This window comes from Eucalyptus grandis, chromosome 3 (genome assembly GCF_016545825.1).
Source record: "Eucalyptus grandis isolate ANBG69807.140 chromosome 3, ASM1654582v1, whole genome shotgun sequence".
Taxonomy (NCBI): domain Eukaryota; kingdom Viridiplantae; phylum Streptophyta; class Magnoliopsida; order Myrtales; family Myrtaceae; genus Eucalyptus; species Eucalyptus grandis.
Genome location: NC_052614.1, coordinates 3316624 through 3333395, shown reverse-complemented (window position 1 = coordinate 3333395; position 16772 = coordinate 3316624). Strand labels below are relative to the sequence as shown.

Genomic DNA, 16772 nt, shown 5'->3' with positions numbered 1-16772 from the left:
TAACAAATGAGACGAAATTTTCACAATATAGGATTCAATGAAATATATTCCAATTCATTTGAAGTAGAATTAACTCAAACATTATGCTAGTCATACAAAATACCCAAATTGGTCGTTAATGATTGGCTTTATCGATACCCTTTTTAACAAATTTAATGAATTACACCTTGATCTATATGAATTAGATTTATTACTCATTATCCAATATATTGTACAAAGTGCAAAAATTAATTATCTATAGGCTGACAAAGGGAAATTTTCGAATTTTGACCAAATTTTAACTTTATTAGGTACTCTTGTAACCAATTTAATGAATTACATCTCCATCTCTCTGAATTGGATTTATTACTCATTAAACAATAGATCATGCAAAGTCCAAAAATTAATTATCTATAGGCCGAGAAAGTGAAATTTTTGAATTCCGATCCAATCTAATTTCATCAAGTACTCTTTTAAACCAATTTAATGCATTATATCTCGATCCATCCAAATTGGATTTATCAATCATTAAACAATAGATCATACGAAGTCTAAATATTAATTATCTATAGGTCGATAAAGGGAAATTTTTGAATTCCGATCCAATCTAATTTTATTAGGTACTCTTTTTAACCAATTTAATGAATTATATCTCCATCTATCCAAATTGGATTTATTACTCATTACATATAAAGTCCAAAAATTCATTATCTATAGGCTGAGAAAGTGAAATTTTCGAATTCCAATCTAATCTAAATTTATCAGGTACTCTTTTAAACCAATTTAATGAATTATACCTTGATCTATCCGAATTGGATTTATTACTCATTAAACAACAGATCATATGAAGTCCAAATATTAATTATCTATAGGCCGATAAAGGGAAATTTTCAAATTCCGATCCAATCTAATATTTTTAGACACTCTTTTTAACCAATTTAATGAATTATATCTCCATCCATCCGAATTGGATTTATTACTCATTAAACAATAGATCATACAAAGTCCAAAAATTAATTATCTATAGGCTGAAAAAGTGAAATTTTCGAATTCCAATCTAATCTAATTTTATTAGGCACTCTTTTTAACCAATTTAATGAATTATATCTTGATCTATCCGAATTGGATTTATTACTCATTAAACAATAGATCATAAAAATTCCAAAAATTAATCATCTAACCAATTTAATGAATTACATTTTGAAAAAAATTTTTACTCATTAAATTCATGAATTCCCAATCCAAGAAAGGAAAATTTTCGAATTTTGACCCAATCTAATTTTATCAGGTACTATTTTTAACCAATTTAATGAATTATATCTCCATCTATCCGAATTGGATTTATTACTCATTAAACAATAGATCACGGAAAGTCCAAAAATTAATTATCCATAGGCCGAGAAAGGGAAATTTTCGAATTCCGACCCAATCTAATTTCATCATGTATTCTTTCTAACCAATTTAATGAATTATACCGTTGGATTTATTACTCATTAAACAACAGCTCATAAAAAGTCGAAAAATTAATTATCTATAGGCCGGAAATTATCGAATTCCGACCCTAAAAAGAAGAAAAGAAAAATTTCGGCCCAACCTAACTGGTTTAAGTAAGTTCTCCCCGAAAGTACAGTGCATTAGTTTCGGGTTCGAGCTTGCCCGAAGTCTCCGAGGATTCCACGCACCCAAAGATTTGATTAAGGATTGCTGTCCGCGTTTCGTGAAGATGGGTTTAGATTACGCCGATGTCGTCTCGCAAACGGATTTTTCTTTGCCGGGTCAACTGACAATTCAAGAAAGGGTCGGCGGCTCGTCATCAAGACCATGAGCAGCACGCATTGCTGCTTCGTTGTGCTCCCGACTGACGACGGCGGCGGCGAAGGACGCCGGAGGACTTCTTCTCCACGACGACGCACTGCCCCTCCAGCTCCGGTCCCGTGCTGTTCTCTCTTGGGGTGATTCGACCCGAGTCTCGGTTTTTCTTGGTTTTCTTGGGCGGCGTTGGGCGAAGGTGGAGGCAGCGGTCATGCCCGGCAGCGGAGCGGAGGAGACCGTTCGGGGGCCGAACGGTTTCTTCGCTTCGCGCCCGCCTCGGCCTCCGTTGTGTAGCGTTTCGGGTGCTGCTGAAGATGACGTGGGGGTGAGCTCGGAGGTGGGAAAGGCGGAGAAGGACCCGAGGAAGATTGCGAGGACGTAAGTGGGTTTTTTTTTTCGATGTTTCGGCTTGTTCTCCCAGTTGGGTCGTTTTTTCTTTGTGGGTTTTCTTGGCCTGCCCTTCCTTCTCTGGGGAAGGTGGCACGACAGGGAAAGATGTTTTCTTCGGGGTTTATGTGCTTTGATTTTGCGAGCCGCTTCGCGTATAGGGAAAAAGGATGGAATTATTAGAATGTTTGGCTCTGTAGTCATTGCTTTTGTGGTTCTGCGAGGGATCATCGAGCCATTCTCGTGATTTTTCAGTTGACTGAATTTTAATCTTTTTTCCTTTCGTGGGGTTTGATGTGTGTGAGTTCCCCTGAAATGTGGCTCACATCTTTGTCCTTTGGTTTGCAATTCTGGTGAAGATATCAATTGGAGCTTTGCAAGAAAGCTTTGGAGGAGAATGTGATTGTGTACTTGGGGACTGGTAGTGGGAAGACCCATATAGCCATTTTGCTAATGTATGAGATGGGTCACTTGATACGGAAACCCAGCAAGAACATCTGCGTATTTCTTGCGCCTACTGTTGCTTTGGTTCAACAGGTGAGCTTCTTTTTGGCTAATTTTCCATTTAGAACTTTTGTGTCGGCATGCTAAATGTACAACTAGCAGATACGATAAATCGCTTTACAACAATGCGCGAGCTTTTAAGACTCAGGCCAATTGTAGCCACTGGCAATTTGGTACTTGAAAAGCTTTTGGTGTACTCCAGGATGATTTAATTTCTGGAATTAATTCATGTGAGTCATTCAAAGTTGAATCAGAGATCCAAGCTATGGAAATGAATATCTCTGGTCTACCATTTTTTTTCCCTTTCAGTATATCCTTTTCGTATTTCCAAGTTTAGATGCCTTTTCTTTATCATGACCTTACCATGCTTCCTAATTGGGCGTGGATCTAACTTTGCAGCAAGCCAGGGTTATAGGAGATTCAATTGACTTCAAGGTTGGCAGCTACTGCGGGGGCTCCAAGCGATTGAAGACACATGCAGAGTGGGAGAAGGAGATAGAAAAATATGAGGTGATTCAGATTGCATAGCTGAAAATGATTGATAGTAGTTTGATGGCTCTGTGCACCCCTGTCAATATCTGCTAGGAGAACTTAGATGTGCAGTAGAAGATTATTTGGAGAAGCTGGTGACAAACTTTGATAAGCTGCTTTAATTTTGAAAAGCAATCTTGCTGTGGTTATGAATCGTTTCTTCAACCTAAAAGAAAAGCAGGATTCAGTTAGGACACAGATGAAGGGAAGCTCCTGTGAAATGCTCTGAACAGAATGCTGACAATTTTTTGCAGGTTCTTGTTATGACCCCTATAATACTGCAACGTTGCTTGTCACACTGTTTCATCAAGATGGACTCTATTGCTCTTCTGATATTTGACGAATGCCATCATGCTCAAGTCAAAAGTGGTCATCCTTACGCTGAAATTATGAGGGTAAAGGGTCAATTGAACGTTGAGACTTGTTCAGTTCTTGAAAATGCACAAAACTTTCACCTTCCTCATGACCATGTCATTTACATATATTATCTTCTTGGGAAAAAGTGCACCATAGGTGCTGTAACTTTCATATGGCACTCACTCAAGGTCCAGTTTTTCAATCAATCACTTGAGTGTTCTAACTTTTGTAAAAACGTTCATTTGAGTGGCATAACTTGTTAATCCATCACTTGATTTTTATAACTTTTAAAATCAGTTCACCACAAGTGCCATGGCATGTCAGATTTCTGATGCTTGTGGTGAACGTTATTTTAAAGTCATGGCAGAGAAATGATTGGTTGAAAAGGGATGGCACTCAAATGAACGTTGTACGAAAATTACAGTACTTAAGCGATTAATTGAAAAGTTATGGTACTTAAGTGAGCACCGTATGAAAGTTCTGGCACTTGTAGTGTCCTTTTCCCTCATCTTCTTTCTATTTTAGATATTTTATAAAGCTGATCTCTTGAAGCGGCCTCGGATATTTGGCATGACGGCATCTCCAATTGTTGGAAAAGGTGAGAATACTTACTTTTCACCTTAAATATAATAATACTCAATCAATTTGTGTGAATTGTGAAGTGAGGTTTGTCCTTCCGGTGTTTTTGTGAAAGGTATTTTGTTTTGTGAAGTTCTTTGGAAGGTGATATTGCTTTATGACATCCAATTGAAGTGACAGAATCCCTGAATCTAGAGATTTTATCTGAATTCTCTTCTTGATGCATCAGTATGTCCCTTTTTCTTGCATTACTTAAGAATTCAGTACTCTTTATAGTCCCACTTATTTAGATACACTGGGTAGAAGGCATGAAATCACTTGTATAGTCTGTGGGCTCCAAACCTGCCAACTCTTTGATATCTTCACACAAAGTTATCTGGTTAAATGTAGATTGGGAGCAAAATGGTTCTGATGCATATTTAGGTATTCTTTGCCGAGGTTAAAAGAGAATATTCATTAGATCAAGTGGAATTTTGGTTCATCTTCCACTTGGTAATCAATTTGTGATGTATCCATCATTTAAATGCTGGATGTATGCAAGTATATATCTGGGGACGTTTTCAGAATTGTTATTCCTGGAAGCTGACCTGTCATATGTGTGATCTTCCCATAAATGCTCTCCTGCAAATAACAATCTTTATTTTTTACTCCTGATTTAGGATCCTACCGTGGTAGAATTGGAGTGGAACTTACACACTACTGTTGTTTGTGGCCTAACCTTGGTTTATGTTAATCAGGTGCTTCTGAGCAAGAAAATCTTCCAAGATGCATCAATAGTCTTGAAAATTTGCTAAATGCTAAGGTTAGCATCTAACTTGAAGTATAACTTGAATTATACCCTGTTGTTGATAGTTCATTCTATCCATATGTTCACTAGTCTACATGTAATTAATGAGTGATGCAAAAAATTCACCTGGCAGTTATTTCCTTGGTGTTTTCAAGCCTTTTAAAATTTCCTGTTCTGACCCTTATTGATGCATGTTGTGGATTTGTCCAATTTCATTGATATTGATATTTCTAGACCTAGGGGATTGATGATGGACATCCTTTTATGGATCTCCCGTGGTCTGTGACATCATGGGAAATTGCCTGCTTGCGGTGCTTTTCCTGTGGAGTTGATTTCTGCACTCCTCTCTGTTTGTTTGTAGGTTTACTCAGTTGAAGATAAGGAAGAATTGGATAGTTTTGTGGCATCACCTACTGTGAAAGTGTATTATTACGGTCCTGTTGTGCATGGCACATCTAGCTCCTTTGTGACTCGCTGTTGGCAACTCGAGGAAGTTAAACGCCAGGTAGGGTATTCTGTCAGGTTGCAATGAGCCTAATCTTGGGGAATTGGATTCTTATATTTACCACTTCCATGGTGAGAGCAGTGCCTATCAACACTCAGCAGGAAGAAAGATGATCTTCAAATCCTTCGAAGCACCAAAAGAATGCTCAACAGAATGCATGACAATATCATAATATGTGCAGAGAGCCTTGGATTTTGGGGAGCAACACAAGTACGCTTTTGTGATATTTAGTCATCTTGCTTTTATCATCTGCTATTGTTTTTCATCTCCCAGCCTACAAAATGAACTTGATGCTGACATTGTCTTCTTTTGCTGGTTTTGTTTACTGCTCTTTTGCGCAGAATTTTAGTTATTTAACTGAAACAACAAATGTGTACTCTCATTGCTCAGGTCTTGTTCTTGCTTGCTGTGTAAAACATGTTTGCTTGCATAGAAGCCACATTCATTCTATTATGAAACTTGCTTTTTTGGCGACCATAAAAGGTTTTCATTCATATTTGGAGTTCTGACCTTGGGGCAGAACTTTCCTCATACCTCTGTTCAACTTTATCGTGAAAGTTACGCCTACCAGAACTTTTCAGGCGCTTGCTTTGTGAGATTGTGCTGTTTATATGTGTTTTGATACTCATATATACATGATGCCACTTAGCTACTCAGAATGTTTGTTAGACAAAGCAAAAGAGCTGCTCATGTAATCTGTACATCCTTGTTGAGGTTTAATCCCTTCCTTGCAGGACACTACTTTTTTCCAATTTATTAACCTTTACTTGTTTTCAAATTCCAAGGCTTGTCAGATCCTACTTAGAGGTGATTATTCCGAGCGTAATGCATTGATTGAGGAAGCAGAAAATTCAAGTGATGTTCCTTTATGTGATAAATATTTAACTCAGGCTGCCAGTATCTTTGCATCTGATTGCCCTAAAGGTATTATTGTCTGGATAATAGACCAAGCCTCCTCTATATGCAGTCTTATGCTTGTTTTTTTCCTTGTATGCTTTGCAGAATTGCTTGTTCTGTTATTGTTTTATCTTATTCCACATATGCTTGAAAATAGCACGGAAATTTCATTTTTGAGTCCTTGTACTGCAGCATTTCTTTTCTGCATGACTTACTAACGCAAATCTTATCATGCATGTTCACAGATGATATAACATCTTTAGAGATTTTGAAAGAGCCCCTTTTCTCAAGCAAGCTCTTATGCCTTGTTCATGTACTGTCTTCTTTCAGGTCAGTGCTTTAAGTGTTTCATCGTTTACCATATGTACAAATTTCTGGTATTTGGAATTTTCATTCACTTAAGTTTGCTTTGTTCTCTTTAGATTGATGATGTGTTTGTTGCTGATGGGTGACAATTCTCAAAATTCCCCCTCGTCAAAATATTTCCAAGTCAAAAGGCTCAAACACAAGATTATGTGGGGTTAACAAAGTGACTTAACGACATCAGATATCACTTGCTAAAAATATTTCTTACATAATGCACACCAACTGTTCGTCTCTTAGATTCGATCAGATTCCTGTAGACTGGTTTGATGCTGTGAACGTGGTTTTCTAGTGTCTGCCCTGTCACGGGGATTAATGCCCTAGAACTTGATCGATCTTGTGAAAGATGACATGCTGGACTGCTTATTAGATATGGCATTCTCTAATTGTTTAAAGTACAGCCCCTTAAGAGTTCTTCCCTCACTTTCTAATGAATCTTGTGCTTGGTGCTGAAAGGTAATAAATGCCCAATATTTAATCTTGTACAGATGCACCATGTAAATGATGATGAAAGTATGATGATTCTTGAGAGTGCAGCTAAAAATCTTGTTGTGAAGTAGCTAAGCATGGCAACAGATTAGCAATTATTGAGGACAAAAGATTCTAGGAAGCCAAAAGACAGACGGCTACCAAATTTTACTAGTTAACCAACTTCATTTGCATATATTGCCATGGCAGTCATGCTTTGAACTTGTTCTATAATCATTGGAATTTGTGATTACACTTATGAAATTATTTCGTTCATCAAACTATACATGGCTGGCGAATATTCTAATAGAACTCCACATCTCACTTTTCAGGTCTCGGCCAAATGCAAAGTGTATAGTTTTTGTGAACAGGATAGTTATTGCGAGATCATTGACTTACCTGCTGCAAAATCTTACAATGTTGGCATCTTGGAAATGTGATTATCTTGTGGGGGTTCACTCAGGACAAAGAAGCATGTCAAGGAAGAACATGAAAAGCATTCTCGATAATTTCCAGTCAGGAAAGGTAATAGTTGGTTTTTATTGACATTTTATGATTCGGTTATTCCTAATATTCTATGCGTTTTATTGCCTCTATCACACGGAGTTCTTCTTCCCTTATCAAGAAGTCTCTTTTCCAGAAGTCTCTTCTCTTTATCCTCAAATACTCCAAGATGTTAAATGTGTTTTAGACTTGATTGCTCAAACATGGTAGCTATATGGGATTGTCCTTCTCTGGTTGTCTGCATAGGACAATCCCTTGCTGATGATCAATGATTCCCCTCTTTTATTTATGATGATAGAGGAAACACTGCCCATTTTGCATTAGGCAATGGTTCTGTCGGCCCAAGCTGGTTACTAGTTCCTGATCTTGTTAATTGCCAGTTGAATCTATTGGTTGCTACAAAAGTGGGTGAAGAAGGCCTTGACATTCAGACATGCTGCCTGGTGATACGATTTGATCCTCCTGAAACTGTCGCTAGTTTTATTCAATCCAGAGGCCGTGCACGAATGCCTCAATCGGAATATGCATTCTTAGTGGACTGGTACTTTTCAATAGCCTTTTCTTTCTGATGCACAGTGGCTTTGATGCTTCTATTTTTCTGAAAAAGAATCTTAACATTGTAGGGGCAATCAGAAAGAGATTGATCTGATAGATAATTTCAAAAAGGATGAAGATCGAATGAACGTGGAGATCACTGCTAGGACATCGGATGAATCTTTTAGTGCTTTGGAGGAAAGAATATATAGGGTAGATTCTTCGGGCGCTTCCATCAGTTCTGGATCTAGTATCTCATTACTCTACCAATTCTGTGCGAAACTTCCGCATGATGAGTATGTCCATGTTTCATTTGTTGCTGGATAGAATTACTCAAAATTGAGTTACTGACTACCTGATTTTTCTTAATCCAAATAATTTAAGATTCATGTAATAGCACTCATTGAGGCACCTTGAAATCTTTTCTCAGGTACTTTGATCCCAAGCCGAAGTTCTATTATTTTGATGATGTAGGGGGTACTGTCTGCCACATTATTCTACCTCCAAATGCCCCAATTTACCAGATCGTAAGCACACCAAGGATATCGATGGAAGCTGCTAAAAAAGATGCTTCTCTACAAGCAATTGAAGAATTGCATAAACTAGGTGCTCTGGATGATTTTCTCTTGCCACAGCGTGATGATGACAAACTTGAGGAGATGCTCATGTCTTCTGATACTGACAGTTGCGAAGGTTAAACTAGCAGTTAAATATTCTAATTTTGTTGGTGGCCTTTTCTTTGGGTTGTTTACATTTGGTTCTTCTGATGAGCAGATGAGAGTTCACGAGGTGAACTACATGAGATGTTAGTTCCGGAGGCACTCAGGGAATCATGGTCTGGCTTGGAGAGAGTTGCTCTCCATACTTACTATATAGAATTTTGTCCTGATCCTGCGGATAGGACCTATAAAGAGTTTGGTCTCTTTGTGAAGGCATGTCTTCCAGCAGAGGCTGGGACAATGGAAATCGATCTTCATCTGGCTCGTGGTAGGTCTGTAAAGACAAAGCTTGTGCCATCCGCAGAGGTTACATTTAAGAAAGATGAGGTTGATGATGGTCCTTTGTAGATTATAATTTTGGCTTTTCCAATTTCCCAGTACTAATGTTACTTGTTGACAGATTGTGGAAGCACAGAAGTTTCAGGAGATGTTTCTCAAGGTCCTCCTTGACCGATCAGAATTACAGCAAGAATCTGTTCCCCTGGGACAGGGACAGCATAATGATATCAATTCAAGCTCATCAACCTACTATCTGTTGCTTCCAGTCATTTCGCAGAACAGCAACGGTCGTATTATTGTAGACTGGAATACTATCAGAAGATGCTTATCATCTTCACTCTTCAGGAATCCATCTGATACAATGGCAAAGACAGATGTTTTTCCACCATCCGATTTGATACTTGCGGATGGTCCCAAACGAGAAAGTGATGTCAAAAATAGTTTAGTATATGCTCCATATAAGAAGTTGTTCTACTTCATTACTAACATTAATTTTAAGAAGAATGGAGGCAGCCAATATAAAGATGCAGAACCTTTAACCCATGCAGAACACATAAATAGAACGTATGTAACTGGCGTTGGTGCTGTGTCAACATCTTTTATTATTATTTTGTTATCATCTCCTTAAAAGAAACTTGCATCTTATGTTTTCTGTTTTTATGGAGTCTTACAGTAAAATGAATTCTTTTACTTGAATTGTGGAAACAGGTATGGTATTCATCTTAAATTTCCCAAACAGCCTCTCCTGCATGCGAAACCTCTTTTTAATGTGCGCAACCTGCTGCATAACCGGAAGCAAGATGACTCAGGTACTTTTTCTTGAATTTCTTTCTTTTTCCCTTTAATGGTGGTTCTTATATTATTCTTGCCCCCTTTCCATGTTCTCGTTTTTAGTTCTTTATTTCTGTTGAAAGAGTTAGTACAGTGTAATCCAAGTGGATCGGTTACCATATGCATTTCCTCTGTATTGTCATTCCCGTACTTGACACGAAATTTCTTATTGACAGCTAATGTAAAAAAGTATGCATCCTTATATTTTCTTGAAGAACAATGAGTAAATAGGGATTTTACCTACATCGGTGACTTTTTGGGTGTCTACTTTCTGCAGGTTTCCCCTGAAGATATGGTGGAATTAGTTTTTTCTTGAACTTAATAGATATACCAATAAACTCACAAAAACAATTCAATTTCGCATTCTTTTGGTGTAGGAAGGGGTTTGGATTCTAATTGGCAAAATCAATGGTTCATGTTGATTTATTTTGTGATTCAATTTCATTGTATAGTATGATGCATATTTTAGTCTTGAAGTTTGTGCATGGCACAAGCATGGACTTTAAATATGATTCCAATGTTATAAAGGATGTAGGCACTTGATAAAGTTATATTTTCTTAAAATATAATACCTGCTTTGTCCAATTCCACGTGATCCTCTTTTTGAATGTTTTCCATGATCGTTTTTGGTGCATTTCCAGGATTTTATGACCCCCCTTCCAATCTTTTGACCTCGTTATCTAACAAACCTGTCAATCCTATGTTAGGATCCTGATTTTACAACCTTGCATTTTGGATCTTTTACTAGTTTTACAGTATCAGGGTTAGGCTTGTTTAATCAATCTGCATTAAGGTCACATATTTGCATCTCTTGTCTCCCTCACATCTATTGTCTATTATCTAAACAGAGGCACATGAACTTGAAGAATACTTGATTGATGTACCTCCTGAGCTCTGTCAGCTGAAAATACTTGGGTTCTCTAAAGATTTGGGGAGCTCTTTATCATTGTTGCCATCAATCATGCACCGTCTACAAAACTTGCTTGTGGCCATTCAACTGAAGCAGCGGTTATCTGCTTCTTTCTCGGAGGGAGCTAAAGTTACTCCTAATAGAGTATGCCCTTTTCGTTGATAATTTTGTTTACAATGCTTGCTTGAGGTTCTTTTGATATGTTGCAAATAATTTATTGCTTGCTTAGCATTAGCAAATTGAAGAACAATTCTATTTACTTAGGAATCATCTTCTCTTAGATTTTAGAAGCGCTCACAACAGAAAAGTGCCAAGAGCGCTTTTCTCTTGAAAGGCTTGAAATACTTGGAGATGCTTTCCTCAAATTTGCTGTTGGTCGACATCTTTTTCTCCGCCATGAGGCACTTGATGAAGGTGGGCTCACCAGGAAACGTTCGAAGGCTGTAAACAATTCTAACTTGTTCAATTTGGCTGTGAAGAGCAACTTACAGGTAATATTGGATACTGGAATATTAATTGTATTGGAGCAAATTTCTTCCTGTTTATTGAAAAATCTTATATCATGCTTGCAGTAGATATCGAATGACAATTAATCCCATTTCCATTTTTAAGCTGAGTTGCAAATTTGGCATCCATCTAGGATATTGGTTGTGTTTTGTTGTCTTTCTTTGGTGTTCCATGCATAGTCAAACGTTGATGCATATGTGATGTCTACTTTGTGAAGTCAACCAAAAGGTTGTGTCCTTATGTTTTTATATTCCGGACAGTTTAGAACCTCTTGTTGATCCACCAGGTCCCAAAATAGGATCCTAAAGTACTGCATCATGTCCATCCAGTCTTGTGACGCTCATACTGCACATAAACTTTGCGTGCATGTGTTCCTTTTCTCCCTAAATTGCAATCTCAGTTGATAGGTGTGACTTTTTAGGTATACATACGTGATCAACCATTCGAAGCCAGCCAATTTTTTGCTCTGGGCCGTCCTTGCCCAAATATCTGCAACAACGAATCAGAAGGAATGATCCATTCTCATCATCAAAATGGTGCAGCCCCTCAGTCAAAAGCTTATGAAGTCAGGTGCAGTAAAGGTCACCACTGGTTGCAGAAGAAAACTATTGCCGATGTGATTGAAGCCCTTGTAGGAGCATTCATAGTTGATAGTGGTTTCAAAGCTGCAACTGCCTTCCTTAGATGGATTGGCCTAGAAGTTGACTTTGATGCACGGCAAGTTTCCAGTGCTTGCATTGGAAGTACTCGGTACCTGACTCTGGCTGACTGTGTGGACATTGACTCACTTGAAGATTATTTAAGATATAAGTTTCATCATAGAGGTCTTCTTCTTCAAGCATTCGTACATCCTTCTTACAATAAACATGGTGGTGGCTGTTATCAGGTATCGTACTTTTTTTTTTTTTTTTTCCAAAACGAATTTATCCTCTGTTTTGAACTCCATCCTGTCAAGTAGCCTTTGAGAATTGAATGGTATTGTGCTTGCACATCTGATACTTCTATAATTTATTCCAGCGACTTGAGTTTCTTGGAGACGCCATCTTGGATTACTTGATCACGTCATATCTCTACTCTGCATATCCAAAGTTGAAACCTGGAGAATTGACAGATTTGAGATCGCTGGCTGTCAATAATAAGGCATTTGCTAATGTTGCAGTCGAACGGTCCTTCCATAAGTTTCTTCTTTGTGATTCCAGTAGCCTCTCTGAGGCCATAAAAGACTTTGTGGACTTTGTAAAGAGATCAGCATCATTGAAGGGTTTTCTTGAGGGGCCAAAATGTCCGAAGGTAAGCTACAGTGGATTCCTTTGTTATGTCATTTTCTAACTAGAAGATGCTTCACCGAATTGGAAAATGTTGATTGTCTAGTTCTCGATGTGCTTTTCTTGGCAACAAGATGGGTGTTTTTATCAGCAAACTTCTGGTAAGCTAAATTAAAATGAGATGAAAATGGAAGAACTTAAAATGAGATGAAGAGGAAAGAAGTTGAAATGAGATGAAATTGGAGACTTAGGCGTATGCTTTTTATCTAAACATTGTAGTGTTGGTATTTGCAATTAGACCTAGACTTTGGCTGTGAGAGTGAACATTCACAATTAGAACTTCAACAAATTAATTCTTTTGTCGGCTGATATTAGCCAACATCTCATCTCTTTAAGAATCTTCAGACATGGTCGCTAGTATTTGAATTTTGGATTTTGACTGGCTTTGAAATTTCTACCTTTTTTGATGTCTGTCTTTTTTTGGGGGTATGTATTCCTGACATGAACCTTAGACATTTTTGGTTTCTACATTGAGACTACCAGTCCTAAAGCTCATAATTGGCTTTTGTTTTCATGATTTTAAGGAAAGCAAATAATTATGAGGATGGGATTATGATTTCTTTATAAGGAGAAATTCTCTATGGGGACCAAGGGGTGCCAACTGCCAACCCATATACAGAGTGATCTCATTTACAAGACAAAGAATCCATGAAGTTATCAAAATATTCGCATCTAAGACATAATCTCCATCACACCTAAATTGTAAGACATTGGATCCGTCATGGTTGAAATTCAACATATATAAACCACTGTTCTTCTAAGTTATTTTATGTGCATGTTACAATTTTCCCAAGTTTATGAACAGCATATATATTCTAATTGAAATTCACGTGAGTTGTTTTGTGATGCACAATTCATTCTGCTACAGATTGTCTTTTGATTTGGCATCAATAACCATCTCTATTACTAATTTATACATGACGATCTTGGGATAATATACAGTAAGGGTGATTAAATCTTGATTTTCAACAATTTAGGCTCTTGGTGACTTGGTAGAGTCTTGTGTTGGTGCCATTCTCCTTGACACGGGATTCGATCTGAACTGTGTTTGGAGCTTGATGCTATCCTTTCTGGATCCAATCATGCGCTTTTCCAACTTCCAGCTGAATCCAAAACGGGAACTGCAAGAACTTTGTCAATCTTGCAATCTGATTCTGCAGCGTTCGGTAATTAAGAAAGGTGTATCATATTCAGTCGAAACAAAAGTTTTGTGCAAGGATGAACCTTTGTCCAAGGATGAATGGGCTGTGGCTTCTGTGACCAACTTGAATAAACAAGATGCTCTCAGGAACTCTGCACAAAAAGTAATTGAAAAGTTGAAGGTAAACGTTTTATGTTTCTTCATTTTCATTCATCTTTTGCTGTACTTCACTATGCCTTCGAGTTGATTGACCCCTTTGGGAGTCCTATGTCTTTTAAATCTTGCTTATATTTTCAATTAGTATCTGAAATTTTGGGGGAAGAACAACATAGTAACTGAAATATAATGCATGTGATTCTGATCAAATTCATGTCTAGAACATGCAGACATTTGAGATAAACTCTTCAAACTAATTTTGATGCAACCCATGATGAAACTTTTGTCCATGCATTCTGTTCTCTCTCCAGTTGGGCAGTTGGGTTCTTTTTCAAGTGAATTGGCGAAATTGTTGGCATTTACCTGATGGATCTCAGCGTAGAGATTTATCTTGCCAGATTTTTTTTTCTATTTTATAAATTAATTTCTTCATCTGATAAGTGATGAAGTTCTCTCTCTTGGTAAATCTCTATGCTGAGATTTACCTGTTGGCTTATACCTTGAGTGGGTTGTTCCTTAATGGTCCTGCCCTTTCCAATTTGTTGATATGTGATTCTGACTTTACATACTAAGTTCGAGCCACTATCTATTTTTACTTGATGGACCTTGATGACTGCACATTACCAGGCTCGAGGTTACACACCGAAGTATAAGCCTCTCGAGGAAATATTGAAGTCATCCTGTAAAATGGAAGCCAAGCTAATAGGCTATGATGAAGTTCCTGTAGATGTAATGTCTTTTGATGTTAATGGATCTGAAAACATCAATATGGCACCCTCTAACATGAATTGTAGCCCCAAAGTTTATGCAATCAATGAAGCTTCCAGATCTTCTTCCGCCAGCATAATTCCTCTTGGGAAACAGCCTCCGCGACTTTCTGAAACAGCGAGTGGAAGTGATGCCAATGAGATAAGTGCTGATACTGGATGTGATAATGAGTCACAAAGAAAAGGTATGTTCTGTCATCACTTTTGTCAGGCATCAAGATGAGCATGGTGGCCTCTTAACCCCTCAAATTATTTCAGGTGCGATTCCCAAAGGATCTGCAAAATCTCATTTGTATGAAATTTGTGCTGCTAATTGTTGGAAACCGCCAGAGTTTGAGTGTTGCAAAGAGGAAGGACCAGGACACTTAAAGCTGTAAGTCAGTGAGTTGTGGTTGTCACATATCATGGTTAAAAATTATGCCATCAGGAATTCTTATTTGACATTCTATGAGCAAAAATAATCATTTGCACTTTCTGAATTGAACATAGTCATTAGCTTAATGTTAGTACTTATCTACATGAAAGATTCACATGCAATTAGAAGATCTGCAGGATATATGCATTGACGACAAATACCTCGTCTCTGAATCTGGCCTTCATAGTTGCAAATCTTTGTCGACTTTTGGTATTCCCTAATGAATGCCTATTTCTGGGATTCATTTGTTGACACTTTCCACAGGTTCTGGTACAAGGTGGTTGTTGCGATAGAAGATTCGCCGGGCATGGTTTTGGAATGCTTTAGTGATCCTAGGGCAACAAAGAAAGCTGCAGCCGAGCATGCAGCAGAAGGGGCTCTTTGGTATTTAAGACATGAAGGATACGTCCATACAAATAAAGTGAAGTAGACTCAAAAACTTTTTCGTCCAGAAGATTGGAGAATTACATGCAAATAGAGATTCTTTTGCTGCGCTGTTGCCACCAGGAATGACCAGTAGGATCAATCTCACTGTTTAACTTTTCACTCGGTCCATCTTTCCAGTAAATTAGTTGCCGGGATGTTAGTATGTCCCGTGAAAAGTGTTCAGATTAGGCATGTATATATGCGCTGTGCATTTAGTAGAATCTGCTAACCAGGCATTCCTTCAACATGAAATTTTAGTTAGGGTCTCACAGGCAATGGCTCATTTCTCGAAGTCACAGTCGACTCGAGGTTATATTGTATGGTGGCTGGCGCAGCATATTTTGTAAAGAACATGTTGCTATAATAGAAGAGCCTTTTCATTTTCACATTGACTCTCTTTATTACAGAGGTAGAACCTGTGGTGGTGCTGGGGGTAAATCCATGAATGAGATAGACATTCCTATTATGTTGAGCTGAACATCCTAAGATTGATTTGCTTGCTCTGCCCTTCATACTGAAGTCTTAGGTTGTGAGCCCCGGGATCCCATGGTGAAACCCGGATCGACCGAGAGGGCAAAGCTCCGGTCTAAGAAACGAGGCCTTGGATTCGGTACCACCCGAAGGCTCCGAGAGTGTCACGCATGGAGGTCCAAGAAAGTTCGACTCCCATTCTCAACCATTTGAGGAGTAAATCAGGTTGGTTTCATGTGATCAGATGACCCGGACAGCATACAATGAGAGATACTTGAACATGACTAGCACCTGGTGATTTTAACTTCATCTGGTTTTGAGGTGAGTACAGTAGAATGAGTCATTGCAAGCAAAGCTAGAACAGGACTGCAATGCTAAGATCAAGGAACTTGTGTCGGCTGGCTGGCGACGATCCGGGACTCGGATAGGTCACCCCGTAGGAGAGTGATGCCGGCGGTACCCTAGCTGAACTCGGGACGCCTGCCCCATCCCAACCGTTCCAATGAACATATCAACATTGCCAAATACCGCAACACCTCCCCCCCTACTCATGAGAAAACTTTCGACATAAAAGTTAACTTGAAAAGTTACCGACCAATTTAACCGTCACTCACTCAT

The 16772-nt window shown here is 38.3% G+C and overlaps 1 protein-coding gene across 2 annotated transcripts; it reads left to right on the top strand.

Moving 5' to 3' along the window:
- The first annotated feature begins 1626 nt into the window (after positions 1-1626).
- Positions 1627-16071, top strand: LOC104436128 (dicer-like protein 4). Of its 2 annotated transcripts, XM_010048854.3 has the most exons (25): positions 1627-2169; positions 2538-2715; positions 3082-3192; positions 3468-3608; positions 4096-4168; positions 4887-4951; positions 5298-5441; positions 5523-5651; positions 6227-6365; positions 6584-6668; positions 7502-7694; positions 8054-8214; positions 8297-8503; positions 8638-8900; positions 8982-9253; positions 9327-9769; positions 9914-10014; positions 10885-11090; positions 11228-11437; positions 11875-12339; positions 12471-12743; positions 13756-14100; positions 14703-15027; positions 15101-15215; positions 15522-16071. In XM_010048854.3, exons 1-25 carry the CDS (start codon positions 2003-2005, stop codon positions 15685-15687), a joined length of 4977 nt encoding a protein of 1658 aa, XP_010047156.2. In that variant the 5' UTR covers positions 1627-2002; the 3' UTR covers positions 15688-16071. The 2 variants fall into 2 exon arrangements, with proteins under 2 accessions (XP_010047156.2, XP_039164688.1); XM_039308754.1 differs by lacking the exons at positions 13756-14100; positions 14703-15027; positions 15101-15215; positions 15522-16071 and adding an exon at positions 13303-13731.
- Positions 16072-16772: the final 701 nt, after the last annotated feature.